Here is a 26967-nt window from a genome sequence, read left to right as displayed (position 1 = left end):
AATTTGTCTTTCAAACCTGAACAAGCCATGAACAAGCCTTTTCCCGTTGGAAGGTTTATTAACGTTGGAAAGCCTTTTGGCAAGTCTATCCTGCAGCTGCAGACAAGCGACTACGTAGGAGCCATCTGCCCAGTGGAGAATGACAGAGAAACATGTAAACAAGTGCTTGGATATCTAGAAAACTAGGAGAGACTGTATTTCTTTCACTGGAGTTTGTGAACCAAAACAGAGGCTTGCAGCTGTGTGACTCATTGAACCAGAGTTCCCTATTTCAACACCTCTATGCTTCATCTGACTTCGTTTCTGACAAGTGCACAAATGCCCACAAGCCTGCAAAAGATACAAATTGTTAGACATAAAACCATAGTGTCCACTCAACTGATGTACTTGTGATCTACCCACACTCACATTGCCTTAGATAGCTTGGCAATCTGTGCAGTGAAGGACATCCTCTGTCCTTAGACCTTCGATTATAGTAAGGAAAAAATAACCTTTTCTAACAGGGCAGACAAATGTAAGAAACCTCAGAGAGAAATGCAATAGATACAGACCACAATATGATACAAGTAGACTAGATTATATAAAATATGTGATAAAATATACAGATTTAAGAAGCTTGTAAAACAGAAGTGAGATATACTTTGTTTAAAATCTTTATTATAACATGATTGTACCACAGCTTCTCCTTTTGTTACACCTTTTGTCTTTACACAGTGTTTTGTCTTGATCTCTGCTTTATATTCGTTTTTAATGATTTGCCTATTTGTATTACACAACACAAAATTAGTGAGGGATATTGGGATATTTTAGTCTTTCACTTGACTGTGTATTCTGTAACATATCTGAATTTATATTTTGTGAATATTTTTTGTCCCCGAAAATAATGCAACACATTTCATTTGACTTTTATTTCATATCCATACACATGCATACATGCGCCCATATCCCAATATCTCTAGCTAACTGTGAGATGATGAAGTTGGAAAGAAAGAACATGTTCACCTGGATTCACCTGATGTGACGGTGTGTTTGCGTCACTGTGGCAACAGGTGGGAGTCGGTGATACAGAGGTCTGGTGTAGGGCATCAGCAGCAACACGCGTAAAGAGAAACACTATTCACACTAACCATTTCCGCTACGATTTTCAAAATAAAAGCAGTTTCTTCTTTCATTTAGTCAAGTCTTCGCTTTCCCATCGCATTGCTGTATTTATTTGCCACAATGAGTCACAATATTAGTTGTTAGCCTTTATAACAATGTTTGTGTTTCCTCTAAAACGTTCTCTGTGCTGCATATAATGTCAGTTTAATGTGGAAAACATCACTGATTCAGTCACATTAAGGTAAAGCATACAAGATGGCGATGCTGGCTAAAATGTCATTGTAGCCAGATGTTCGTTAATGCCATCCAGATGTGACCTTTAAATACATTCTCCAGATTAAAAGCTGCAAGTTTAAGTGGAAACATTTTACATCCGGTGCCCGTGTGAGTAACTCCGGTGAGCTTGACACAACCTCATCCTCCGAGGCCACCGGCTCCACATCGGGTTACCGAGGAAGAACTGCGCACTGCGGCTTCTTCTCTGCCGTTGATCGGGAGGAAGAACCGGCCTGGAGGTAAGATAACTAACGGTACATGTTGATATTAGAATAATGTTTGGCCACATCAACGATACTGAACCTGCTTTTTGGCATCGATGTGTTTCGGGTGATGATCAGCTTCATGTTTTAGCTCCAACTAGGTCTCAATAGGTCCCGTTCTCTCTTTTCTGTAGAGTGAATCACCAGACTGAATTATAAAAATCCGTCATTTTGAGATTAACGCGCTTGCTGGCCAAACTGGATAGCGGATTATATTTAATCAACAGGTTTTTACGAAGGACTAGGATGCCGACATTAATTCGGCTGACATACAACACATGCTTGGGATGTATATCAGATCTATAAATTGTTTTTTACGATTTTTGATGAAACGTTTGACCATAATATGTGTGCAGGATTTACTAACATAACAGCAGGTTGGTAATGCTAATTTCTGTTGTGGTTATGCCTATAAGAAAAACAACACTGAATTGTGATTGATTGATTGATTGATTGATTGATTGATTGATTGATTGATGATTGAATAGAATTTGACGACCTGTTCATACCCTAAAGCACCTTCAGAGCAAAGACTGACACCACCGACAGGTTTGTGTTACTTAGACTGCAGCTATGCATTAATAATCATTTATGTAAACAACAGGTTATTGTTTTTGGTTAAAACATGACTTAATAGTTATAACCTCCCACAGCAGGTGTCATGGCAGGCAGAGCACAAATACTAACAGGTCTACAGGAAGAAATTACCAAGACAAAAGTACAAACTCCAGTAGTTCAACATTTATTCCATTCTGAGTTGTGTTTAACAGTATAACCTGTGTGCATATACTTTATTTTAGTATGATACTACAGTATACAGTATATTCACGCTGCAACTAGTGATTATCCAGTAATCTGCCAATTATTTTCAAAATTAAAAAGTTCCTCTTTTGACCAACAACCAACAACCAACTGTCCAAAACCCAAAATTTCATTGTGTTTTATCATTAATAACAAAAAAAAAAAATATATCAGCAAGTTGTTACATTTAAGAAGTTGGAACCAGTAAATCTTTGACAGCAAAGATAATGACCTGAAACACTCCCGAGTTGCACAAGAGCTGGGAAGACGGTCAAGGTCGACACAAATGAATGAGGTTTCTGTAAATCTGAAACTTCTCTGGAAGCTGCAACAAAGCACCGCTAAATTCCTGCTTAAAAAAACAAAGAGTAGTCCAAAAGGACAGACTTCTGGCCGCCTTAAGCCGAGTTTCAGCAGATTACCTACTGAGACTTACCTGTTTCAAGTCTGCACAGAAATATTACAGAATGCGTTGTCATTATCTAAGTAAGTGTACTTATTTAAATGTTTCGTCTTTATTAAAGTGTAACACTTTATTATGTCTGTGTAGGAGTATTATGGTGGTATTTCGTAAGAGATTCCCACGTGACTTTGTTGTGTTTCAGTGAGCAGGATGGAAGGTGTGTCAGAGTGTTTATGAGCACATGGCGTCCACGATATCCCAGCTGCAGTTCGGCCGGCTGCGTGGTCTTCGTGCTAAACTGCTGCGGCGCTACGAGCACCAGCCTTTGGTGTCGTGTCTGGCCGGTCTGTACGGCTGCCAGTGGAGACGCTATGAAAGGAACTGCACTCAGCCGGGGGACTGCTGCTGCAGCAAGGTCAGACCAACGTCCAACACCAGAGGTGCACTGGCCACATCTGGTCCACTCATTGTGCATCTCAGTTTGCAAAATGATGAAATAATGGGCTTCAAGTGAGAGTTTTAGTTTCCAATGATGATCTAAGTACTCTTCAAGAATTTTTTACAGTCTTACCAAAATAAAAGTCTGGAGAAACTAACTTATTCATCTTTTGCAAACTAGTTAATTAGCCAGATGCCTTCTGTCATCTTAAGCCAAAGGAGAAAATGAAAAACTCAACTAATGAATTCATGTATGAGAATATAAAGCATCACTGAGAGCTGGAGAACAACTGAACACGTCAATAAAACAGTGAAATATAAAGGAAGACAAGGGTAATTATATCTTATTGTTTTTTTTTTTAGATTTCTCACAGTTTGTTTGCATCAGTTTCAAGTCAAAGTCAGTTTAAGTCAGTTTTTAAACAACAGTTTAACTCAGTCATGACTGAACTGCCCACAGTCAGAGCTTTCTTACACTCACAGCCACTAGAGAGCTTTCCTGTTTAAATTCCTCTCTCAGCCTAGAGGTCAAAGACCAGTCCGCTGTTTCCAAGAAACGAGGCAATAAATGGAGAGAAAACGCTTTGTGTAAATGTGCTATTTAAAACAACTTGAGTTTCATGTTTTGTTGTTTCTGACAGTTGGAAGGCATCAGCTTCGCTCTGCTTGTGGCGGCCTTCTGCCTAACGCTGGTGTTTCTCTACTTCTGGGGACAAGCAAAGAACGACTACAATGACTTCGACTGGTGCGTTGAGTCATACCCGCAGTTTATAGTGCAATCATGTGTAATCACCTCGCTGGAGCCACAGTAGTGTTGACCCGTTCCAAGAGCAGCTGAAATCACATTAAGGCCTCATCATGTGGGCTGTGTGCTTTGAGGTGTGTTTTCCCGAGAACAGTTCAGTTAAATTAGCACAACACAGTTTAACTCACAGTAAATCTGGAGCTCTGTGGACCGTCGTCTGTTTTCCCTGCTGGTAATCCAACCTCAGCTGCAGCCGTAAAAAAGGCCTGCAGGAGAAATCAGATTTTACGAGTCTTTGTTTAAAGATGTTCACACCAGATGAGCCTTTGACTTCAACTAAAACTGGATTTAAACAATAATGAGTAGCATGCAGCCACATGACACAACAGTGAGTAGTTGTCGGTGTATGTAGAAAGTCAAACCAGGGCAGTAGCATGAGAGATGTATTCCCTTTCCCTCCTAAAAGGTCCCTGCTTGGTGAAAAGGGACTTTTGGTGGTGGCTCTTGCAGCGATTAACATTAATGATTGTTTGAGTACTTGCAGCATTTGAATTCATCCACCATTTTTAAAAATCTGCAGCTGCAAACCAGTTTGTTTTATGATAATTGTGCTTTGACACATCAACACAGAGTTGCAAAGGAAAGTGTACGACTGATGGACTGACAACAAAGTCTCTTGTAGTCACATGCAGAATCATGTGTACAAACAGCCGTTGCTTTTTTATACGTGAGCAGAATAACATGCCAAATCCTCACGGGTCTTCTGTTTTGTCTGTTGCATTGTGGTTTCCATCACTAACAGTCTTTCTGACTCGGCTCTCGATTGTGCAGGTTTAACTTTGGGAACCTGGGCTTCTGGTTTCCCTGGTCTGTGGTGCTGCTGGTCATTGCTGCAGGCTTCTTCACCTACATCACTGTACTCATGGTGAGGAAAAGACACAACACTGACACTTTCACTGATAAAAGAGCCTTTTGTGACAAATTGGATCAATGTTTGTTTCTTAAAAGTGGTTGTTTCAGTTTTGCACAGCCAGTCATTTTGTGAGGCTGGATAATATTTTCTGCGAGTGGTGGCTATTTTTGTTTGATAGGAATGTTTGACATCTTGTAAAATAGCTAATTCACTTTGCTGCAGAGAGTTAGATGAGAGGATCGATACTACAGTCATGTCTGTGCGTTATTTATGGAGCTAATCAACTGACAGTTGGGGAGAACAGCTAGCCTGGCTCCGTCCAAAGTTCAGAAATATACGTAACCATTAATATGAAGATCACTGATTTGTTTATTTAAGACAGACTCAGACTGGATGTTTCTCCCCTGCTTCCAGTCTTAATGCTAGGCTAAGCTAAGAGCCTCTCAGCTCTGGTTAAATATGTGATATGCAGATATGAAAGTGGTGTAAATTTCATCATCTTTACTCTGCAAAAACTGCTTTCCTCTGAACAAGATACAGGGATGTCTCAGTCGGTCTTGAGCACAGTAGATGTGACTGTAGTGATGTAGTCATATCTGTCTGAATACCAGGAAGAGGCTTCAGAGTGTGATATTATGAACTGCGTTGTAAATATTAGCCTGTGCTGTGACTGCTACTGCAGTTATACTATGGCTGTGTACAGTTAATCAGATGTAACGTGTGTCTTATCCTGTGCAGCTGCTGGCTGTGTGTTTGTTGTCAGAGGGCCAGAAACTCCATTTACACTGGAGTCACAAGGTAAATAAAGGATTATTATTATTACACTCTCCTTGTCTCACCTGCAAGTCCAGTTTTTATATCGACTGCAGAATCAACATGTTTATTTAAAGGTCAAAATGTTATGTGTCGCTGTCAGATCGGGATCCTGGTGAGCCTGATGTTCTCCATCGTAGCCACGGCCGTCCTGTCTGACCTGTGGAGTAAAGAATGGAAGACTTTACTACTTTCCTTCCAGGTGACTCTCCTCCTCCTCCTCCTCCTCCTCCTCCTCCTCCATCAGTCTTCATTTGTTCTCAGTGTGGTTCACAGTCCTGACACCTGTTTTTGTTTCATAACCTGACCAGGTGACGGCACCTTATTTACATTTGGGTGGAGTGTTGCTGATGACGGCGCTGGCTTGGCCGATAGCTTTGCATTTCTTTCGTATGAACAGCAGAGGTGAGGTGCACATGTTTGATTTGAATGAAAGTTTCGCCAGTGTCAAAAAAATAAATAAATAAAGCCCTCTCTAGACTACAGAAATGATGAAACATTTTGGGAAATATGCTTATTTGATTTCTTGATGAGAGAAGATGAGAAGATCTGTTTTCTAAATATGAAACTGGTGTCAGCAAACGCTTAGTTTGACAAAAAGAATGGAAACAAGGGAACAGCTAGCTTCGCTCAGTCCAAAGGTAAAGCCACATGCCAGCAGCTATAAAACTCACTTATTAACAGGTTATGTCTTATTTAACCTTTACAAAAGTTGTGTAAAAATCTTCGTTCTTTTTTTTTGCCCAGACCTAACAGTGAATTTTAATTTTTACACTTGCTCTTGTCTTGTAACTTTAAAATTAACAAGGGTCTTTCCCAGAATACCAAACTAGACCCTTAAGAAGCAATTACTGAACCTGTCTCACTCTTTTAAAATTAAATTTGACCTGTTTTGAAGATAACACTGGTAAATAACTGTATCTACATGTGTCAGACTCTTGAATTTAATGCTTCTAAGGACCTTTTTAAGATTATTTTAACCAACTTTGCGACAGTTTTTTGGACAAATCTTATTTTTCTTATGCAAGCATTGCAGGTAAGTGTGGTTATTAGAGTGAGGTAATCTACATTTTGCCAACAGGTTAGTAAGTGGAAATATAAAGTAAAAAGACAATATTAGGTTCAGTGGTAGGTTAAAATATTTTTAACAACACACATGTGGACTCACGCAGAAGAGATTCTGACATGAAGAAATAAAGACAGATGAATGAAATATGGTTAAATGTTAAAAAACACTTTTTAGGACCTGCAGACACCCTGATCCAGATAATGTGACTCGATTAATAAGATATTAACAAGTAAACTTGCATTTGAACTAAGAGCGAGTGTGGTTTGTGTTTCAGTAAGGCGGGGCCTGATCATGGGGGTCTACCTCAGCGTCCTGTCTGCTCTCTACTTGGTGCCCCTCGGTTTGTATTCTCCTTGCATCAAAAAGGAGGGGACCCTGGGCCCTGCACCGGCCCTCATCGGCCACAGAGGAGCCCCCATGGTGAGCAATAGTCCGATGAGACACTTAACACTGTAAGAGAAGCACAACTATGGTCATTAATTCTCTTGTAATTGTCTTGTTGAGCTGTTTTTCCATGATGTTTTACTGACGGCAGTATGCGACACTGGCACCCTGATCTAGTCCAGACTCGAGTCTTCTGAAGAAAATCAGGAATGCAAAGAAAATTACTACAATAATGAATATTTCTTAAATCAATCTGGAAAAGTTTTTTTATCTTTTTACACCAGCAAAATGTCCTGGTAGGGCAGCAGAATAAGTTTCCTGCGTTCTGCGATACTGTGTGTTCCTGGTGTTTGGATACAGGAACCCTCTCACATCCTGTTGTTTGTAGTCCGGTCACGATGCTTCCCTTCAGCTCTATACACTGTAAACAGTGCTGACAAAATGTTTACACTTCTTAGTGCGTATCCCCTACATGTACTGAGCACAGATATAAGTTGCAACACCATCATGTGAACGTACAGATGACGTATTGATTCATCATCGTGTGTAACTCCACTTGCAGCTGGCTCCAGAAAACACACTGATGTCGTTTCAGAAGGCTGTGGAAACAGGAAGTGGAGGTCTGGAGACTGATGTCACCATCAGGTCAGTCAGCAGCTCACTGCATAAAAAATGTACATGTATATTATATATGTGTGGTCGATCCACTTTTCCAAACTGAGACTTGGTTTCTTTATCGGAGACATTAAGATTTCTCTGTTACATTGTCCGCTCTTGTCACTACTGTTGTCATGTCTTGGTTGCAGCTCTGATGGAGTTCCCTTCCTGATGCACGACCACACCCTCCAACGGACCACCAACGTCCACGAGGTTTTCCCCAACCGGACCGACAACCCGGCTGCCATATTCACCTGGGCTGAACTGGAGAGCCTGAACGCCGGGGCCTGGTTCCTCTCAGTGAGTTCCTCACAGTAGAGTTTATCTCAGTCTGCTCTGTTTTGGTGGTTATTACTGTTTATTCCACAGCCACAGAAGATATAATAAAGTTGTTTTCACATGCTGAACAGTAGGACTGAAACATTCATCTTTGAATCAATCAATTCGTTGATTGACAGAAAATGAATCTGCAGTTTGAACAATAAAGTAATGTTTTAAGTCTTTTTTTCCAGGCAAAGATACCAAACAAACTTCCAGCATCTTGGTTAAATTATAATGTGTTGGTTTTTGACTGTCGGTCAGGCAAAACAGGCTATTTTTAAGGCTTAGCTTCGGGAAATTTAGGTATTTTTTAGAATTTTTTGACATTTTATTGACCAAAAGTTTCATCAATAAATCAAGACAATAACTGTTTAATGCATCATAATCTAATGTAATTATTAGCTGAAGCCCAACAGTGTTATTCTCCGCAAGATGATCGAACTGGCTCGGTAATAGTTAAAAGGTGGAGTTCACCTTTAAAATCAAACTGGAAAAAAAGCAAAAACTATTTTTAATGTGTGCGTGTGAATACTTGACTTGAGTTAGAGTTTCATGACGTAGAAATTGACTTAAAGAGACAACCGTGAAGAAGATGTGCACACTGTACACGTTTAAATACAACTTCAGACACACAATCAAACGACTTAACATGTAAAAAATATACAAAACAGGCAGAATGGTAAACAAACATACACAGTGGCATCACATCAGCTGGTAGATGAGGAACATATTGAGCAGCGCGTTATGTCACAGTATTAATTAGATATTGATGGTCGTCCCCTCCAGCACGATCCGTTCGGTACGGTCGGTTCTCTGGGAGCGGACGAGCGACGGGAGGCTGGAACGCAGCCTGTGTGCAGCCTGCGGACCTTCCTCCAGCTGGCAGCTCAGAAAGACAAACTGGTGATCTTTGACCTTTACCGTCCACCCAGAGGTCACCCGTACAGAGACACCTGGATCCAACGCACGCTGGAGGTCATCCAGAACGAGTCTTCCATTCACTCCTCGCAGGTGAGGCTGTGGGATGGTTGATGGAGCATGTCAGGTATAGAAAACATTACAATAAAAATCTAAACCAGAAATCCCAGTCCCCCCATGATGACACTTCAGGTACAGTCTGATTGACCACTTCCTGTCCACTCACATGTGTGTTTCTGTGTGTGTTTCTCCAGGTGCTGTGGCTGCCGTCAGACCTGCGGGCTCTCGTCCACGAGATGGATCCTGAGCTCCAGCAGACGTCAGGCAGTCGGCTCCCCCTAGAGGAGCTCCAGAGGAACCACATCGTCAAACTCAACCTGCACTACAGCTCCATGTCCACTGAGCTCGTCAGGTCAGTGTGTGTCTGCGTGTGTGTGTGTATCAAAGACTGTTTATTTTGTGACGCATCATGACTTTTCCTCCTCTTTGTGTGCAGGGAGTACGCTGCAGTGAACATCACCACCAACCTGTATGTGATCAGCCAGCCGTGGCTCTACTCTCTGGCCTGGTGCAGTGGAGTCCACTCGGTCACCACCAACGCTCCACAGCTCCTCAGCACCATGAGGTCGCCCCTCTTCCTCATGGTAACTATAACTATAGTTTAATTTATTACCTTTGTATTCACCTGTACGTGTAAACAGTGCGTATGAAACACTGACCTCTCTGCTCCCTCGTTATCTGTCTGTGTCTCAGAGTCCAGACGAGTATAACCTGATGTGGATTCTCACTGACCTGTTGTCCCTCCTGCTGATCTTCATCATCTTCATCTTTCACTGGTGAGTCACACACGCGCAGTCAAAAACTAAGCAGTTAGCAGGAAGATGCTAGCTGTCTGCAGGTGTGGCAGTGACCCGAGCAGGCAGCTGGATCTGTGTGAAACAGGAGTCACGTGTTGTGTTCTCTGGCAGGTGGAGAGAGCGAGGACTGGCTTTCTGCTCGGGCAGCAAAATCGCACTGGACAATGGCACTTACAGCAAGTTTAAAACAGGTGAGCTGCTGTGAAGAAGTGTGATGAAAGGTTGCATCAGACAGTTCATCCTTCAAATATTCCTTTGATTTGGTCTCTTGCTTTGGTCCCAGGTAAACGACTACAAACGGTGTCAGTGCTGCAGTGTTTTTCTTTTGTTTCATACCTACGCACCAAGTTTTTTTTATGGGTGTCTACGTACTTGTCAACCTCCGGTCGTTAAAAATAGGGAGGATTAAAAAAAACAAAACCCTGAGATTTGGAGACTGTGTTTCCTACAGTGTGCTGTCTCTTAACCAATTAAGACTAGATGCAACGTTTGCTTCTCTCCCTTTAGAGCCTGAAGCGACGTGTTACACAGCATTTTTTGTAAAATACTTTAATTTGCACTTTTAATTCTTAGTAAATAATGCAGAATAAGTTGCTCCTCTTGCGTGAATCTGTCGCATAAACTAATCTTCATTCATTCATTGTTCGCCCCTCTGCTGCCCGCTTGCGTTTGTTAGCCTCTCGATGGTGATTGTCGTCGGTGCGACTCCTGTGATTGACAGAAAAATCAACGCTGCAGATTTAGCAGAATGCACGCCCCTTTCCTTTAAAACTTTCTGTAAGAAATAGGAATTCTTCTTTCCAGGAAGGGGAGGACAAGGTGTAGCAGAACAGTAGACCACATGCTGTACAATACCAGAGACAAGTTGTGATAACTAAAGGGGGAAAGGGTGTAAATATTTGTCATAAATTAGGAGAAATGCAGGAGAATTGTGACCCTGGGAGCAAAGTGGACGAGGGTAATGAAAAACTGGGAGTCTCTTGGGAAAGTTGGGGAGGGTTGGCAAGTATGAGTATCTGGTTCAGTCTTCTTGTTGGCATCCTGGACTTTTACGACTGTCCTCTTCCTTAATACTGTCACATGAGATGTGACTGTTTTTGTATTTCATCGTATTTTAATGCTGAAGCTTTTCCTTCTTCGGTGGCGTCCATTACTGTCTTCACGTGTCTGAAATCAAACAATCTTTTGCTTTTCCGTCTCCCATCACAGAGATGAGTGACATCTGGTCGGTCTCCAGTGCGAACTCCCAAGCGGAGAGGACACTCAACCTGGCGACTGTGACTGAACACTGACCATCTGCCAACCTGGCAACCCTGAGCCTCATACTGCCAACCTGTAAGATCTCACCATAATACTGTGTCAAATGCACTTTAATGAAATAAAAGTGATGGAAACATTTCTTCACTTTGTTAGCAGCTGTTTTATCACAGACGATTTTCTAAGTCGAATGTTTGTAAAAGTGATTTTTAACACAGAAATGAAAGATTTAGCTTTTTGGAGGACCACTTTTATATCTATTAAATTACATTCAGCGACTGGTTAGCTTAGCATAGTGCAAACAAATGAAATGCACCATTGCACAAATAAAATTAGATTTCTCTGGTTTCAACATCATTGGAAACATTTGGCACAGTGCAAATACACAACTGAACAAAATATGACAAAGGTCTGGTTGTTTGTAGACATTTTAATGCAAAAATGTTACATATATCCTCAAATGACACTTATAACGTATATTGTTTGTTTTATCGGTACAAAAACTGATTATTGCATATTTTTCCAACCAAAAATCTCCATGTATAGAATAAACTGCATCGTAAGAGCCAATAAAAAGATCCCTCTAAGATTTAAGTTCATAATCTGGCATATCAAAATTAAAGAATATTTTCAAACATTATTTACGTCTTTATTTACGCTCCTCTGTCTCCGTCTACAGCAGCTCTTATTTAAGAGAAATTAACGTCTCTGTTCTCTTTGCAAAATGTCATTTATTCATGTCTACATCAGGAAATGTGGATGAAACAACTCCTCCTTAATATAAACAAAGATTTATGATTATGACCTGACGCTTAAAAATCAACACTAATGGTTCAGTACGTTTAGAAAATAAGACATAAAATCAGTCACTGTCTACTTTACCTGCTCATCTAAAGCTAACTACTGTGGATCAACATACACAGAGGTGGTGTTTGAACTTTGTGGCACACATTCGGACATCCATGACTAACAATGCAATTAAAAAAAAAGGTTATGTTTAAATACGTTTAAATCCAGATTAACTCACAACAGTTCACAGCACTGGAGTTTCTTCTTCATACGCTCAAGTTTGACTGCATGAACTGACAAACAAACAAACTGATGACATGAAAGAAAACAAAAAGAAGACTAACGGTCATTTAACGAGTGATGGGTTTCTTTTGGTGTCTATTTTTTAAGAGATTTGATCTAAAACACTCAGAAGAGACTATAATTGATGCTGGATTGGTGGACTGATAACAAAGCTACTTACAAGAAAAACAAATGAACAAATCTGTTTTGGTCATCAGCGACAGTGAGAGATCAGATTGTGTTTGTAAACCAAACTAAAGTCTAGGATATTGTTTTGATGTCTTGATGCTGGCAATTAAAAAAAAAAAAAAAATGGGGCGATAAATTCTGTCTCAAAAAGTCTAATAATTGTATTGAAAGCTCCAAACTTTACAGCTCAAAGACAATAAACCGGGAGCCTCCCTGATCAAACAGTTTACAGTGTTTTTAATGCTTATTGAAAGAAATCCAAATTGCCGATGGTGGGAAAAGATCATTTAAAGGCAATATGTGAGATTTAAGACAGGGCCGATACATAACAACATGAATGAAAACGTTGGCATTACAGTGTCACAGTTAACCACCGATGAACTGCCTTGAAAACACTTTGTAGGACAATTTAAAGAACGCACAGTCCGTGTATGAGATAAGTTTGTATCCACGCTGTGAGTGAGTGAAGTGCATTGATTGACCGTAATCGATGAGTTTCCAGCCGCCTGCTCACTTGCTGTTGCCTCGGGACGTTCGCTGTTTGGTCATGGTCGTCAGCATCTGGCTGATGTAAGAGGTCAGCAGGTCGTCCATTTTGTAGCCCTGAAAGGTCGAGGTCAAAGGTCAGACAGCCTGTACTAAATTACTAATTATTTCACTGGATCACTGCAGAGATTTTAAGGCCTTGGCTACATATATGACTACTTTTCTGATTGGATATTTTACCACTATGTTTTAAAAAAGAAAAATCTCTGTCCACATGACCTTCATTTTACAAAAGATCTCTGTCTACACAGAAGACAAATATTTTTAAATATGAGGATAATGGTGCGTTCAGTGTCTCACCAGTGAGGTCTCACACAGCAGTTTGCTGCCTCGGACCAGGTTTCCGATGGTGATGTGGAAATACGTGTTTCCACTGCTCCAGTTGGAGATCTTAGTGAAGGGGTGAGTGGTGAGGATGTCCTGCAGGAAATAAAACAAGTCAGATGAGCTCAGATACAGTACTGAACATATACACTACGGGTAATGAAGTCCTTCATTTTTTTGACAAATTGAGCAGGAGAAGCCAGATTACAAAACTCAGACCCCAACACAGTTTTAACCCAGACTGTTGACAAACTACACAACTGATTTCAGACGAGGAATACTCAACAGATTATCTTGGACCGGAGTAAATGATTGCAATATTCAACAAAACCACATGAGATGTGGACGCACCTTAGACTTGGGATCAATGAGACTGACTCCATGTTTGTTGATCGCTATCAGGAGGGTTTCTGGGTAGTTTGGATCAGTTGTTTGCTGCAGAACAAAGAACAAAAAGTTAAAGAAAACTGTGGAAAAAAGTGGTGAAAAGTACATTTATACATTTTGGTTCAATTTTGAGGAACTTGAGGTAGAAATTCTATTTTCTGCTTCTTTATACTCCTACTCTGCTACAGTTCTCCACTACATTGCTTTGAAAGTGTTGGTTACCAGTATTAATACAAAACATAAATCAACTAATAAATGATAATAGTTTATTATAGATTAAACTACCCAGCAGTACATAAAGTAGTTCAAATTAGCTCCGTCTTTACCAGCTGCAACATTAATGCATCAATAATTATAATCCAGTGATAGAATATTCTTTATTTTGAAACTGACCTGCGTGAAGATTATTTTTAATTTAATGCTACTAGTTTTGTACCTTTTTATGGAAGTACAACCCTGAATGCTTGACTTTTGCTGCTTGAATTGAGTACTTCTTTCACCACTTACAGTAAAAAGAAAAAAAGAAAACAATATAACAACATAAAAATATGCAGCAGCAGCAAACGTGTTTACCTTGACTTCAAAAAAGGCAGAGCCGAACGTGGGCCACTTGTAAATGATCTTGAGGAAGGATTGTTTTGCTTCTTCTCGAGTTTTTCCTGAGTGCTTGTTGAACAGCGTCATGATGGACTGAGAGGGAGAAACAAGAAGATATAAACACGTCACTCTGAAGGTTGGTTCAATATTAGAATGTATCCTTGTTTGTTGGACTGTTCTGCCATGAACCCTTGGTTGTATTTAGGTTTTTTGCTGCTCACCCTCTTCCAGTCTTCGGGGGACAGATGTCTGATCTGGTCCTGAGGGACGAGCTCCTTCAGGATCTTGGGAATATTCTGGAAGTTTGATTTATCCTCCTCAAACTTCACCCTGTAGATCAGCGCTGCCAGCTGGTGCACCTCCTCCTTCGGACACTTGTGGTAGCCTCGCAGATACTTGGGCAGCTCCTGTAGAGAGAAGACGAGATACAGTATTGTCAGAGTTGTATTAGTACTTTTACTTAAAGGATCTGAATGCTGACACTCACTTGGTAGTAGTGGAAGATGGAGTCAGCCATGGAGTCTTTCCCTGGCATGGTGTTCGTCCACAGCTTCTTCATGAAGAACACCTGATACGTCAGTGAAGGAACCACACCTACACACCCAACAGATAACAGTTAGAGGAAGATAAACCAGTGAGAAATATAAAACACATGCGCTTTAAAGAAAAGATCATCTTCTGTACCGTCTTTCACATGTCTGGCTTTCTTGATCCAGTCGGTCAGGTGCCTCACAAAGTCGAAGAAGAAGTCGCCGTCAGGAACACTGATGACCTGGAGAGCCAGAAAATCAGCATGTTACCATGTTTATGTGTGAGATGAGTGTTAAAAACATCAACAAAACAATCAGCAGAAGTCTGTACATGACTATCACTACATAAAATATCTTGTTTTATTTGTCATCTTGTGGTGGCCGAAGGTATTAAATCTATATTTAGTAGAAAGAGGTCGTCACCTTGTCTGTGATCTTCACAAACAGACTGAAGCCTTCGGAGGATTTGAGCAGAAGACGTCCGGAGATGTTGTGGCAGAAATCTTTGGCCTTGGTGCTCGACTCCACTTCAAACACCTGCGAACACAAACAGCTGCTTGATGAAAATACTGCGAGAGCCAAATGAGTCAGAGTGTAAAACCGTGAGGAAAATGTGTATTTATATGGCAAATATGTTTAACAGTAGCAGGTTTACAGAAGGGCCAAATATAAAATGTTGATGATGTCTCACCCAACATTTTTTGTTGTTGCTGTTTTTTTTTGTAATTTAAATCTGATTACCGATAAAATTAAATTATCTTAACATTGCTTTCATTTGACTCTGATGCAGCATGTAATCTGCAAAGTAACTAGTAACTAAAGTTATTAATGTTAGTGGAGTGGAAGTATTAAGTAGCAGAAAATGGAAACATGAGTGAGAGTTGAACTTCATTTATAAAAAAAAAAAATTCTTCCTTTAAAAGTCAAATGTTCTCAATTTAACTGCTTAACATGTAAAACCAGGATGTTGTTAATGACGAGCGATATAGACCGAACCATTAACTTTCCCGTTATTAAAAATTATTTATATTTCAGTCGTCACTGACCTCGTCTGAGTCGTCGGGGAAATAAACTTTGTGGAAGATCTGAGTGGTTTTGTGCTGGATGGCCTCCACCTCCACCAGGTGAGGAGGGTACTTCCTCGATCCATTTCTACAAACGAATAACAGAGATTAGAGAAGAAACTGAGCATGACAGAAGAAGAAGCGCGTGTGTGTGCATGCGTGTGTGATACCGTAAGGCTTTCTGCAGCCGCTGCATGCAGTCTGGAGCCAGCGGATAATGTTTCTTGGCCTGGAGGAACTTCTGGACGTGAGGCAGCAGGATGTTACTGGGAGGAAACAAACCAGTGCAGAGCCACAGCAGCTCCCAGCCCTTCTCCTCACTGTACCTGCACACACACACACACACACACACACACACATACACACCAATTATGTCAGAAAAACCAAACTTTGACCACCATGTTGTTTAAATCCTGTTTGTGTGTGTGTTTCGGGCGTACTTTATGTGATTATCAGTGAGCTGTTTGAGGATCTGACAGAAGATCTCGTCTTTGAGCGGCTCGGCCTTCAGCGCTCCTTCAAAGATCAGATCCGTGAGCTCGTTGACTGAACGGACCCGTTTGGACGGGTAGTCGCCCATGTACTTCATCACAGGTGCAGCTGAAGTCAAGGACAACAGGGACGAGTATCTGATGTTGGAGCAGAAAATCTATCGGACCTGATATTGGCAGCTACAGTGCAGGAGATATGGTTGTTTGGCAATAACCCCTTAAACACATTCAGAAAACACACACACGCACACACACACTATCCATTAAAGGATATCCATGAAGGCGAGGCAGGCCTCCTGGCAGAGCTCCTCGTGAGCCAGGACTTTCTTCAGCAGAGGCTGTTTGAGAGGCTCCCTGGTGCAGCTCCACAGACGCTCCTTCCCTCTGGACTTGGAGATCATCACCCTGCTCAGAGTGCTCTTAGGAGGAGGCCTGTAGAAGATGAAACACAGATTAGGTTGTAATCACGCTGGCAAGGCAATGATACACTTCACATACATGAGTAAAGGATCATGAAACACACCTGAAGTAGTCGTAGGAGAACTCCTCCAGTGTGTAGGCTTTAGTTTTATCCTCCTTGTCAGAAGGGTTCATGTTGGACAAACCGATGGATTCTCTCCTCTGATCAGGAGTCATGGTCACAAGAGCCTGAGAGGGAGGAGGAGAGTGAAGGAGGGATTGAAGAGTTATGAGACAAAGAATGTCCACAGATTTTTTTCTGTTCAAGGTAGAAACACAATATATCTACCGTCGAAACTGTCCAAACATGGCCAAAAAATTTGGTTTCACATATTATACATACAGCAGCCCTGAGGGGCAAGGGGGGCAAACTTTTTCTCAAAATTCTGACTTTTTCCCCCTCTAATTTTCTCTCAAAATTCTGACTTTTCAAACTAACTTTTTCAAAATGTTCTATTCTAACTATTCTTTTAAAATTTAGACTTTTTTCCCCTCCAATTTTCTCATAAAAGTTTTACTTTTTCGCTATATTTTTTTTATTCAAAATTCTGACTTTTGTTCTAAACTTTTCCTCAATATTCTGACTTTTTTCTCCCCAAATTTTTATGAAAATTCAAACTTTTCCCTCAATTTTTTTTCAAAGATTTTCTTTCTCTTCCCATAAATTTTTTCTCAAAATTCTGACTTTTCACCCCTCAAATTTCTGTCAAATTTCTGACTTTTTCCCTCAAATTTTCTCTTAAAATTGTGATTTTTTTCACCAAATTTTAATCTAAAATTCAGATTAAAAATAAAAAATAAAGTCTGAATTTTGAGAAAAAATTTTGAGGAAATTTTTTTTTTTTCAATGTTTTTGTGGGGGGAGTCAGAAATTTGAGAAAAAGTTTGGAAAAAAGGCAGAATTTTAGAGAAAAAAATCACAATTTTAAGAGAAAATTTGAGGGAAAAAAGTCACAATTTTATTGGAACATTTGAGGGAAAAAAGTTACAATTTTACGAGAAAAGTTTGAGAAAGTTAGACTTAAAAGTCAGAATTTTGGAGGAAAATTTAAGGGAAAAAGTCAGAATTTTGAGAAAAAGTTTTAAACAAAAGTCAGAATTTTGAAAAATTTGAGGTAAAAAAGTTATAAATTTGAGAAAGAATTTGTAAAAACAGAAACTTGAGAAAAAGTTTAGAAAAAGTCAGAATTTTGAGAAAAAGTTAGAAGAAAAGGTCAGAATTTTAGAGAGAAAATTGGAAAAAAAAATCACAATTTAAAGAGAACATTTGAGGGAAATCAGAATTTTAAGATATTTTTTTTTTAAAAAGTCTGAGTTTAGAGAAAAAAATGGCAAAAAAGTCAGAACTTTAAGAGAAAATTTGAAATAAAAGTCAGAATTTTGAAAAAAAATGAGGGAAAAGTTAGAATTTTCAGAAAAATTTGAGGGAAAAAAAGTTAGAATTTTGAGAAAAAGTCTAAATTTGAGGAGAATCTTTTCGCGGGGGTCAGAAATTTGAGAATTTTTTTGGAAAAAAGGCACAATTTTAAGAGAAATTTTGAGGGGAAAAAAGTCACAATTGTAAGAGAAAAGTTTGAAAAAAGTTAGTCTGAAAAGTCAGAATTTTAAGATATTTTTTTAAAAAAGTCTGAGTTTAGAGAAAAAAATGGCAAAAAAGTCAGAACTTTAAGAGAAAATTTGAAATAAAAGTCAGAATTTTGAAAAAAAATGAGGGAAAAGTTAGAATTTTCAGAAAAATTTGAGGGAAAAAAGTCACAATTGTAAGAGAAAAGTTTGAAAAAAGTTAGTCTGAAAAGTCAGAATTTTGAGAGAAAGTTTGAAAAAAGTCAAAATTTTGAGAAAAAAATGGTAGATTTTTCTAAAAAAAAAAAAAGTCTAAATGATTTGACAAGCCAAATATCAGTTTTACACTGAATTAAAGCTCATATTATTTTAGGATTGTTAGTTGATGACTGTTGTTGTCTAACTCACCACTAAGTCGTACTGAGGTCGGGTGATTGTGGGCAGTACATAGACGCAGTCAGCAGGGAAGTCCCCTCTCTGTTTGGTCCTGTCGTTGATGCCGTGAGCCCAGCCGGAGTTCATCACGTGCTCTCCGTCATGTTCGTCTAGGATGATCAGATCCCCCTTAGAGAAACTCAGGAATGTGGAGTCGACTCCTGCTGCAAGATGAATATCACAGACATTTTAAAAAGAAAAAAAAGGACATTTATGGTTCAGTTTAATGCTCTTAAACAAAGAAAAATATCAAAGCATGTTTCTTTTTTAAAATCATCGTCGGGTCTTACCGGGGTTGGGACAGTCCAGCAGTCCCACCACATACTTGGACCTCTTCCTCAGACCCTCGAGGAAGGCCACCACCAGATCTCGGATGTCCTCGGCGTTGTTTGAGGTGAACGTGTACTCGTCTCCTTTCATGGTGGCCAAAGTAAAACTCTGGCCCTGGAGTTTACCCCCTCTGGAAGAGGAAATTCTACTTTAACCCAAGACTGTTCACCATGTATGACAAAGAAAACTACCAAACTCTTCCCTTTAATTAAGGAGAAATATGTGGACCATAATTAAAATAATTATTCTGTTGTTTTTGTTGATGTCAGCTTTCCTTTACTTTTGTACTCCACATCCAGCACACTCTCACAGGACAGTAAAACATGTCTGGGTGTTTTCCCCTCAGGTTAGTACCTGCTACTGGACACAGCAGTGATCTCTGGGAACGAGAGCTCCAGAAGGACCTGCTCCTGCTCATCTACAAAGTAAACTCCAGTCCAGTTCACCGCCACGATCACGTCATTCTTGGGCAGACTCGGTCCTGTGGACAGACAGAGTCATATATCCATGAAAACACCCACAGTTACCTACAGCAGACACAGTGAGACTGCTTTCTGCTTTCATGTTACCAACCTGAGAATTTGAAGGCCTCGTAGAAGCGTGAGAAGAGTAAAGGCCACTTTAAACGAGCAAAATCCACCACGTCCTCCTTCACCCTCTGCATGTTCAGCCTCCTTTTGGTGTGTAATCCCTGAACAGAAGGGTGTGATTAGTTACTGTCGCACAAGCTGCTCAGAAAGCAGCAGAGAGGAGTCAGTTCTGATACCTTTTTGTGGGCGTTGATGATCAGCTGGACCCACTTCTCTGCAGTCTTAGTGGAGGTGATTTCTCTGTCGGGGATGTAGGACGGGATGAGGCCGAGCAGGCGGTCCTGGAGGATCTCAGAGCCGTAGTCCACATAGTACTGCTGAGAGGCCAGCTCGGCCAGGTCCTCCTCCTGAAGAACAGACACAGGCCAAAGAGACGATCATGGATCTGATGACTGACAACTTTCTGTTTCTTTACAGACTTCTTGTGCAGAAAAATCAGCCATTTATTCACTAGATTCTGGTTGACATGAGTCAGTTTCTATGAAAATGTTTACGACCTTTTTAAGTAAAACATCTAGAATATGGGAGAAATATTCATATAGATCACGTGGAAGAACCTAAACTGCACATATTTTACCCTCAGAAGGGTTTTATTGAGCTAATTTAATGTTTAATGTTCAATATTTTCTCGTACTATGCTAATTTGAAATTTTTGCTTTTTAAGGAAGATTTTCACCACAACTTTAAATATCTTTGTGAGGTACTGGATCCAAATTTAGATTTTAAGAAAGTTGTTAAATAAATTATAAATACGGTTAAAACCATTCAGTATGCTATGATCCTTTGTCCTATTGCATTATATGTTTTTTTTCAATTTCATATGTACATAATGTTTTTATTGTTTTTATAATATGTAACTGTACATTTGTCTTGTTTTCTGTTTATGCTTCCTGACTTGCAGTATTTGCTTTTGTCTTGTACTTTGCCTGTAAGGCAAATTCCTTGTTTGTGAAAATGCATTCTGCAATAAATATGATTTTAGTTCTGATTCAGATTTTGAGGGAAGACAGGAAGCTATTAATGAAAAAGCACCTTCATATTTATAGACTACTGGTGGTCTTTTCACTCTTAACAGCTTGAAAGAGGAGATCCAAACACTGACTTGCTTCTTTCTTTTTAATATAGATTTCTTCTTTATTCAGACGTGACATTTCAGCGTGCGTCTTCATCAGGAGCCAAATCGGAATAACGTGATAATGTGTTAAAAATGACTTTCTTTACATTCAAACAGTTTTAAAGATTACTTTTCTCCCTTGTGGCTTCATTTCAATACGACAGGCGAGATGTTGGAGGAAGAGAGAGAGTGGATGACATGCAGCAAAGGGATCCTGTAGGATAACTGCATCATTCAGTAATCTGTCCACCAGCTGTCTCACCGAGACTTTGTCCCTGTAGCACAACCTTTCCAGTCTAAGCTTTAAAAGGCATTGAGAACTACACTTGAGATGTTTTTATATAAATTCAGTTGAACTTTTATCATTTAGATTTGATACATAATGTTGGAAATTACACTGGAGTTTGTTTTATTGCTTCTTCTTTTGGTTGCTTTGTTCTGATTTAACCACAAGATGGAGCCATGACCTGCAAAGCAAAGAAGGGGAACAACACAGCTGATACAGATGACGACTTTTATTCTATAAAATGCTGTTTGAATAAAGAAGTCTATAAAAAGAGAAAGTCTGTGTTCAGTCCTCCTCCTTTAATAACTTTCACAATATGTTTGTGTTGTTTCAAACCTTTTAATCTTTGGAAATTACCAATCCAGGAATCCTGCATAGAGATATTTTTTGTCCTCTCCTCAGAGTTTTCTGTGCGACTTGCACTTTAAAGACTTTAAACTCGCTGAGCTGACTCGTCATTCTCACTATTAAAGGCAGATGTTCATCTTTATTGGAAACTTGGATTGGAGGCATCATTGATTTCCACAAAGTTATCTGCTCTATAAACTCTAAAGTGGTTATTTTCATTAAAGCGTGCAGAGAACGTGACATGCACACCAACACCAGCTGGAAAATTCAGTGTCTTCATTTTGATCATCGATCTCCTCTATTAACAAATCAATGAACTACCTTCAGACACACCTGCTGCATGTTAAACCAAACACAGCAGCTCACCCTCTCACAGCGGTACTCTCCAAATTTCACCCCTCGGACGATCTGCTGGTAGATGAGGTTGGTGGCGACGTAGTCTTCGGCCGGGTTGTGCCAGGGGTTGAAGATCTCCTTCCTGAAGAACAGCCTCCAGGGGGCGTTCCTCTCCTGGGCGCCCTGCTCCTTCGCATACTGCTCACACTGAGAGACGGCGTCCATGACGTGGTCGCTCCCGCTGCCCAGTGACGACACCTGAACAAAGCATCAAACAGAGAACATCTATCAGACCACACTGACTTTTAATAAGTCAACATATAAGCTGTTTCAATGAGTTTTAAATCTTAAGTGTGTGAAGGAACATGTGGTTTTTACTTTGTCGAACAGGGCGATGTACAGCGAGAACCCGAATCGATCTCTCAGGTTGATCTTGTCTGCCAGAGCGTTGCAGAGCTCGCTGGCTGTGGTGGCCGAGTCTGCCAGGAGAGTCTTAGTGGTGCCGTCCATAAACGTTACCGGTAACATGATGGGCTTCTTAGATTTAGTGGCCTGAGGAGCAAAACACTAAAGTTCAAGTACTTAATTCCACAGCGATTTATTTTAATGTCCTACAAATGTCACTTTTAAGCAGGTGTGTAACACTGTAAAATTTAATCTGAGGACCTTCAACCCTTAACTGATGCAAACTGTAAGGGCACGCAATGAATTTTTTACACATCTCTGCATCACAAGCTGATTAAAAGATGGAAAAACAACACCTGCACGTCCTCACAAACAAACATTCAAGGCACTGGACAAAAAGCCATCAAGTTACCATCATTGTCACATCATTCAGAAGTAAAATCTCCCAACTTTTGACTGTTTTATGTGTCTTGTTGGTGTTTGTTTAGTGTACAAGATGATCAACAAAAGGGTTCATAACACAAAGTTCAGTTAATTGGAGGAAAATGAGGACAACCATCAGAGGTGGTGTTAGTCAGTGTGAAGTTATATGAGAGAGTGCTGATTTTAAATTCATGGTGAAATCGCGGCTAAAATAGATCCAATCATGAACTGATCCCAGCATAAAAGCAAATGTTTAATCTCATATAATGTGGTTGTTTTGTTGTTTCTAATATTGTTCTTGTATTGTGAATATGTATTGGACCTTGATACACATCGATGGCTTAACTACTTAAAAATGGTTCATTAAAAAATGTGTTTAAAGTCTCCTAACAGGTTCAGTCAGACACAAAAACATTACATTTTTTTGAGTAAACTGAATTTAATGCTTTTTAAGACTTCTCAGGACCTGCTGATAAAAAGACCAGATAGCATGTTCAGCACCTGTAACTCCAACCAAGATGGCGGCTGGGTCCTCGTGCGGTTGACAAACGTCCTCCTCAACCTTTCCTCACAATATGGAGCATAACCAGGAGGACCGTTAACTAGAAATGTCCTTAAGTACTGAAACACAGAGGACGGAGAATTAGGAATTTCATCAAATCACAAACATGACGAAGCATGAAAATACCAAACAGATTCAGCTGGAAATCCCAGCTGACCAATAAAAAACTGGTGTCTTTTTCTGAATGAGGGGATAAAGGCCATCTGAAACATTAACTGCAAAATGTTATACTTCAAAAAATTAACAATCACATTAAAATCATAAGCATTTGCATCAAAAGATGAAATTTATTCCCAATCAGGGCTGCAGCTAACGAATATTTTAAGTTTTGATCAATCTGCTGCTAACTTTTCTTAATTAATCAATTACTCATTTAGTCGATAAAATTGAGAAAATTGTGTAAAAGTCTGAGACGACGTCTTCAGACATCTTGTTTTCTCTGAACAACAAAATATAATCAGTTTACTGTTTCACAACACAAAGAAACGGAGCAAATCCTCACGATAACGAGCCGAAACCAGGAGATGTAGTTTTAAATCTTTGTCGATCGAGTAATATTTTGGGATGGATTTTTCCTTTAAGAGCTTCACTTCTCTTCACGCCTTTAGTGTTTTTTAGGAATTGATCCGTCCCGTCTGCACACTCGATTGGATTCTAATGAATCTTTTGTACAGAGAAACAAAGGAGAAACAAAAAACAGAAGAACAAAAGAAAGTATTTATTTCCTCGGCTCTCTTCAGTCTGGATTTCTCTGTGTGACATAGCCGCTTTTATAGCTTGTATTATGTTTTGTTTTTTAAAAAATATTTTTTCACAGCATGAATTGCTTTTGATTATTGGGATAAATGAAGACGAGACAATAAAAAAAAAAGAATTATAGTCAATAAAGCAACAGCCGGACGCGCTCTGATGCTTCTAGACAACAAACACCACCTGAACTCTTTGGACTCAATCCCATCTCAGTAAAAGATTATTGCAGAGAATAAGAGACAAGGACAATTCTGGGTCAGACCTGACAAATCAGGAGGTCGTGGATGAATTGCAGTATTCAAAGCTTTAGTATCATCGTATACTGAGTGGTCTCTCAACGTAACAAAGTGATTTAGAGGTTTCTTACTTTGACAAACTTCTCTGAGGGGGCGAAGCAGCCGACGCAGAGCGACAGCAGGATCCAGCCGCGGGCGTGGCTGCTCTTGGACGGATTCTGAGTGAGCTGCTTGCAGATCTGACAGTAGATCTCATCCCTGAGACGGAGAGAGAGACAGCAGCTGAACAAAACCAGGTCCACAACATGGTAAACCAGAGTTAGCTGATGTCAAATGTTATGCTAGTAGGAGCTGATGTAGCCTCCAGATAATGCTGATAATGACTTTTGATTTTAACAACCTGACGGCCTTTTCTTAAGCTCAATCCTCAGGAAAAAACTTCAGTTGCTCACCTGAGGGCGGGCCGTAAGATGCCGTTGCCGATGATGAAGTGAAGTTTCTCCAGGTTGGAGGTGGGTCGGTCCTCCAGCATGCTGTTCCCCGCGAGGCCGTAGTCGCCTTCAGTCAGCCGCCGGGTCACCTGACGCAGACGATGAAGAGAAACAACTCTTTAACTGAACTTCTCCGCTCTGAAATGAATTATCCAGTCCATTAACGGGTCCCTCTGCTTCTTAAGAATGGTGTTCAAATCAACCACATGTGTAACGACGGGTGAAGATTGATAAATGACCCACTTTTTGTAGACTAGACGGGACAAAGAACCTTTATAGTAACTTAAGACCTATGTGTCAACCGAAGGAACCGGGGACTTTGGTGTTTTAAAGGGTTGTTTCTGATCAACTAACATGTTAAAACACCAAAGACACACAACAACACAAACAAGGAAGTGTGAGACCAATATCTCCCGTGTTCTGAGAGGTACAACGACTATTTTTGTCAAAGGGTTTGGTTGCGTTGAAGCGATACAACAGCTTCAGTTCTTGATGGAAAGGGCTGTCTGACGGCGAGGTAAAGCTGGGAAAATACTCTAAATATAACACACAGCTTAAACAGCACAGTCTGGTGTTAACTTTAGAATAAGTTTCTGGTTTGTTTCTCACCTCCTCAGTGATCTTCGATTTCCTCTTCAGAGTCAGAGACACAAGTTTGTGTCTGACGCTGTTCCTCTTCTGGGTGTCGATGGAGCTGTTCTGTAAAGACAAACATGGACATTTCATTGAACACATCACAGACTTGAGCATCAGTAACGCTCAACGATCATGTAAAGCTCAGGTGAGACCCTTCAGCTTCGGCTCACCTCTCCTTCCACCTGCAGCTCCTGCAGCTCCCTCTTGTAGGTCCTCTTGCCGAGGGTTTCGTAGATTTTGGTCATGACTGGAATCTTTTCGCTGCCGTCGTTTATCACCATCTGACATTTTGGCTCCGGGAGGTCTCCCATGAACCTTAACACAGTTATCCACACTGCTAACGCAGCCTGGAGGACGGGACAGGATTTTAAAATAAGCAGTGAAGACGAAAAGCAAATAATTGTTTCGCCCCAAAGTTTGAGCTAAAAGTGGTGGATCTGCAGTCCCAACCAACACAAAAACAGATATTACTCAGTGGATGGCTGAAAGGCGACGAGGGCTTTGGTTTCTCACCAGCTGGTCTCCTTCGTCCTCGTGAAACAGCAGAGGTTGTTTCAGCGGCCGTCTGATGTAGGTGTGAGTGGAAACACCCTGGAAGTAGGTGGCGGCAAACTTGGAGAACTTGTACTCGGACAAATCCTCGTCTTCCTCATCAGGTAACGGCGGAGCCTCATTCAGCACCTCCTCTTCAGCCTCCTCACCGCGAGGAATGTTCTCCAAGTCCTGAACGAGATAAACACGCTTGATAAAGTAAATGTGGAATTGAAATAGAAACAGTAGACAGACAAAGTTAGCAAGCGGCTAATGAAAAAGCTGAACATTCAGCGGCTGTAGAGATGTTTTTCTCAGGAATCAGTGGAGACCAAACAAAGTTCAGAGAGAAAAGGAGAGTTAAGAGACGCAGCTTCAGTGTGTTTTACAATATTGCTTTACAGCAGCAACTTTTTCCCTTGGTGGCCACAAAGGAAACACATACTGTTTGTTTGTTAAGATGCAAAATGGTACAAGCATCCCGAGTTCCCTTAATTGACTGACTTCCTGTGCAAAGTTTGACTCTGCCGTGCTCAGATTATGAAGAATAATAATAAGGGATCCCGTTTGCAGAGCATTTACCTCAGCAGGTGCAGCATAAACAGCAGTTTATATTATATTATATATATTTATTATTAATTTTTCAGGTCATTAACTGAAGTACTGAACAAATAAAAACTTTCACCAGATGATGGCGCTACAGGAAAGTCGGGGATCACCAAAGTCATAGAATTTATCTCTCAGGGGACGTGAATGTCCGAACAACTGACATACAGTAAACGAAGATGGACGACATGACGCCCCCTGGTGTCATAACCCTGTCCCCCTCCATGTTAACAGATGGGACGCATGTTCATGTTTGTTTATTTTCCTGGTGAGTTTAGTTTAAAATTAGTTATTTGATGCTATTAAAAAAAAGGGGTGGGACGTCATGATCGACAGCTGAACTTCAGGCAGATGTTTGGGCGGGAACTCCTGAACTCCTACAGCTCGAGGAGAAATCACCGGATTACGAGAATGGATTGGACCGAGTGACAGATCTCATCCTCTTCCATCT

General features: G+C 40.3%; 2 protein-coding genes across 5 annotated transcripts in view; one reads left to right on the top strand and one right to left on the bottom strand.

Moving 5' to 3' along the window:
• Nucleotides 1–1527: 1527 nt before the first annotated feature.
• gdpd4b (glycerophosphodiester phosphodiesterase domain containing 4b) lies at nucleotides 1528–11358 on the top strand. The gene is made up of 16 exons (XM_084372837.1): nucleotides 1528–1616; nucleotides 3047–3259; nucleotides 3924–4027; nucleotides 4859–4952; nucleotides 5679–5738; nucleotides 5857–5955; nucleotides 6065–6158; nucleotides 7097–7242; nucleotides 7769–7851; nucleotides 8013–8163; nucleotides 8971–9195; nucleotides 9357–9514; nucleotides 9599–9746; nucleotides 9856–9938; nucleotides 10071–10150; nucleotides 11169–11358. Exons 2-16 carry the CDS (start codon nucleotides 3086–3088, stop codon nucleotides 11249–11251), a joined length of 1782 nt encoding a protein of 593 aa, XP_084228963.1. The 5' UTR covers nucleotides 1528–1616; nucleotides 3047–3085; the 3' UTR covers nucleotides 11252–11358.
• A 90-nt stretch (nucleotides 11359–11448) lies between these two features.
• Nucleotides 11449–26967, bottom strand: part of myo7ab (myosin VIIAb) — a 39160-nt gene continuing 23641 nt past the window's right edge. For 2 of the 4 annotated variants that reach the window (XM_084372831.1, XM_084372833.1), the window contains 26 exons: nucleotides 25893–26102; nucleotides 25550–25726; nucleotides 25353–25442; nucleotides 24705–24832; nucleotides 24384–24510; nucleotides 23206–23325; nucleotides 22255–22428; nucleotides 21907–22134; nucleotides 19969–20139; nucleotides 19776–19893; nucleotides 19557–19683; nucleotides 19163–19332; nucleotides 18846–19036; nucleotides 16939–17063; nucleotides 16690–16847; nucleotides 16365–16518; nucleotides 16095–16250; nucleotides 15907–16012; nucleotides 15284–15397; nucleotides 15015–15102; nucleotides 14818–14924; nucleotides 14552–14737; nucleotides 14307–14423; nucleotides 13698–13781; nucleotides 13323–13442; nucleotides 11449–13079 (listed from right to left, as the gene is read on the bottom strand). In XM_084372831.1, coding sequence (XP_084228957.1) covers nucleotides 12987–13079; nucleotides 13323–13442; nucleotides 13698–13781; nucleotides 14307–14423; nucleotides 14552–14737; nucleotides 14818–14924; nucleotides 15015–15102; nucleotides 15284–15397; nucleotides 15907–16012; nucleotides 16095–16250; nucleotides 16365–16518; nucleotides 16690–16847; nucleotides 16939–17063; nucleotides 18846–19036; nucleotides 19163–19332; nucleotides 19557–19683; nucleotides 19776–19893; nucleotides 19969–20139; nucleotides 21907–22134; nucleotides 22255–22428; nucleotides 23206–23325; nucleotides 24384–24510; nucleotides 24705–24832; nucleotides 25353–25442; nucleotides 25550–25726; nucleotides 25893–26102 — 3639 coding nt within the window. In that variant the 3' untranslated portion in view covers nucleotides 11449–12986. The remainder of the gene's footprint in view (nucleotides 13080–13322; nucleotides 13443–13697; nucleotides 13782–14306; nucleotides 14424–14551; nucleotides 14738–14817; nucleotides 14925–15014; nucleotides 15103–15283; nucleotides 15398–15906; nucleotides 16013–16094; nucleotides 16251–16364; nucleotides 16519–16689; nucleotides 16848–16938; nucleotides 17064–18845; nucleotides 19037–19162; nucleotides 19333–19556; nucleotides 19684–19775; nucleotides 19894–19968; nucleotides 20140–21906; nucleotides 22135–22254; nucleotides 22429–23205; nucleotides 23326–24383; nucleotides 24511–24704; nucleotides 24833–25352; nucleotides 25443–25549; nucleotides 25727–25892; nucleotides 26103–26967) is intronic. The other 2 variants (XM_084372832.1, XM_084372834.1) reach the window with 1 other exon arrangement.

The sequence above is a fragment of the Pagrus pagrus genome, assembly GCF_965226575.1.
Source record: "Pagrus pagrus genome assembly, chromosome: 14".
Lineage (NCBI taxonomy): Eukaryota > Metazoa > Chordata > Actinopteri > Spariformes > Sparidae > Pagrus > Pagrus pagrus.
Note: the sequence above shows the minus strand (reverse complement) of the source record. Positions and strands in the feature narration are given on the sequence as shown.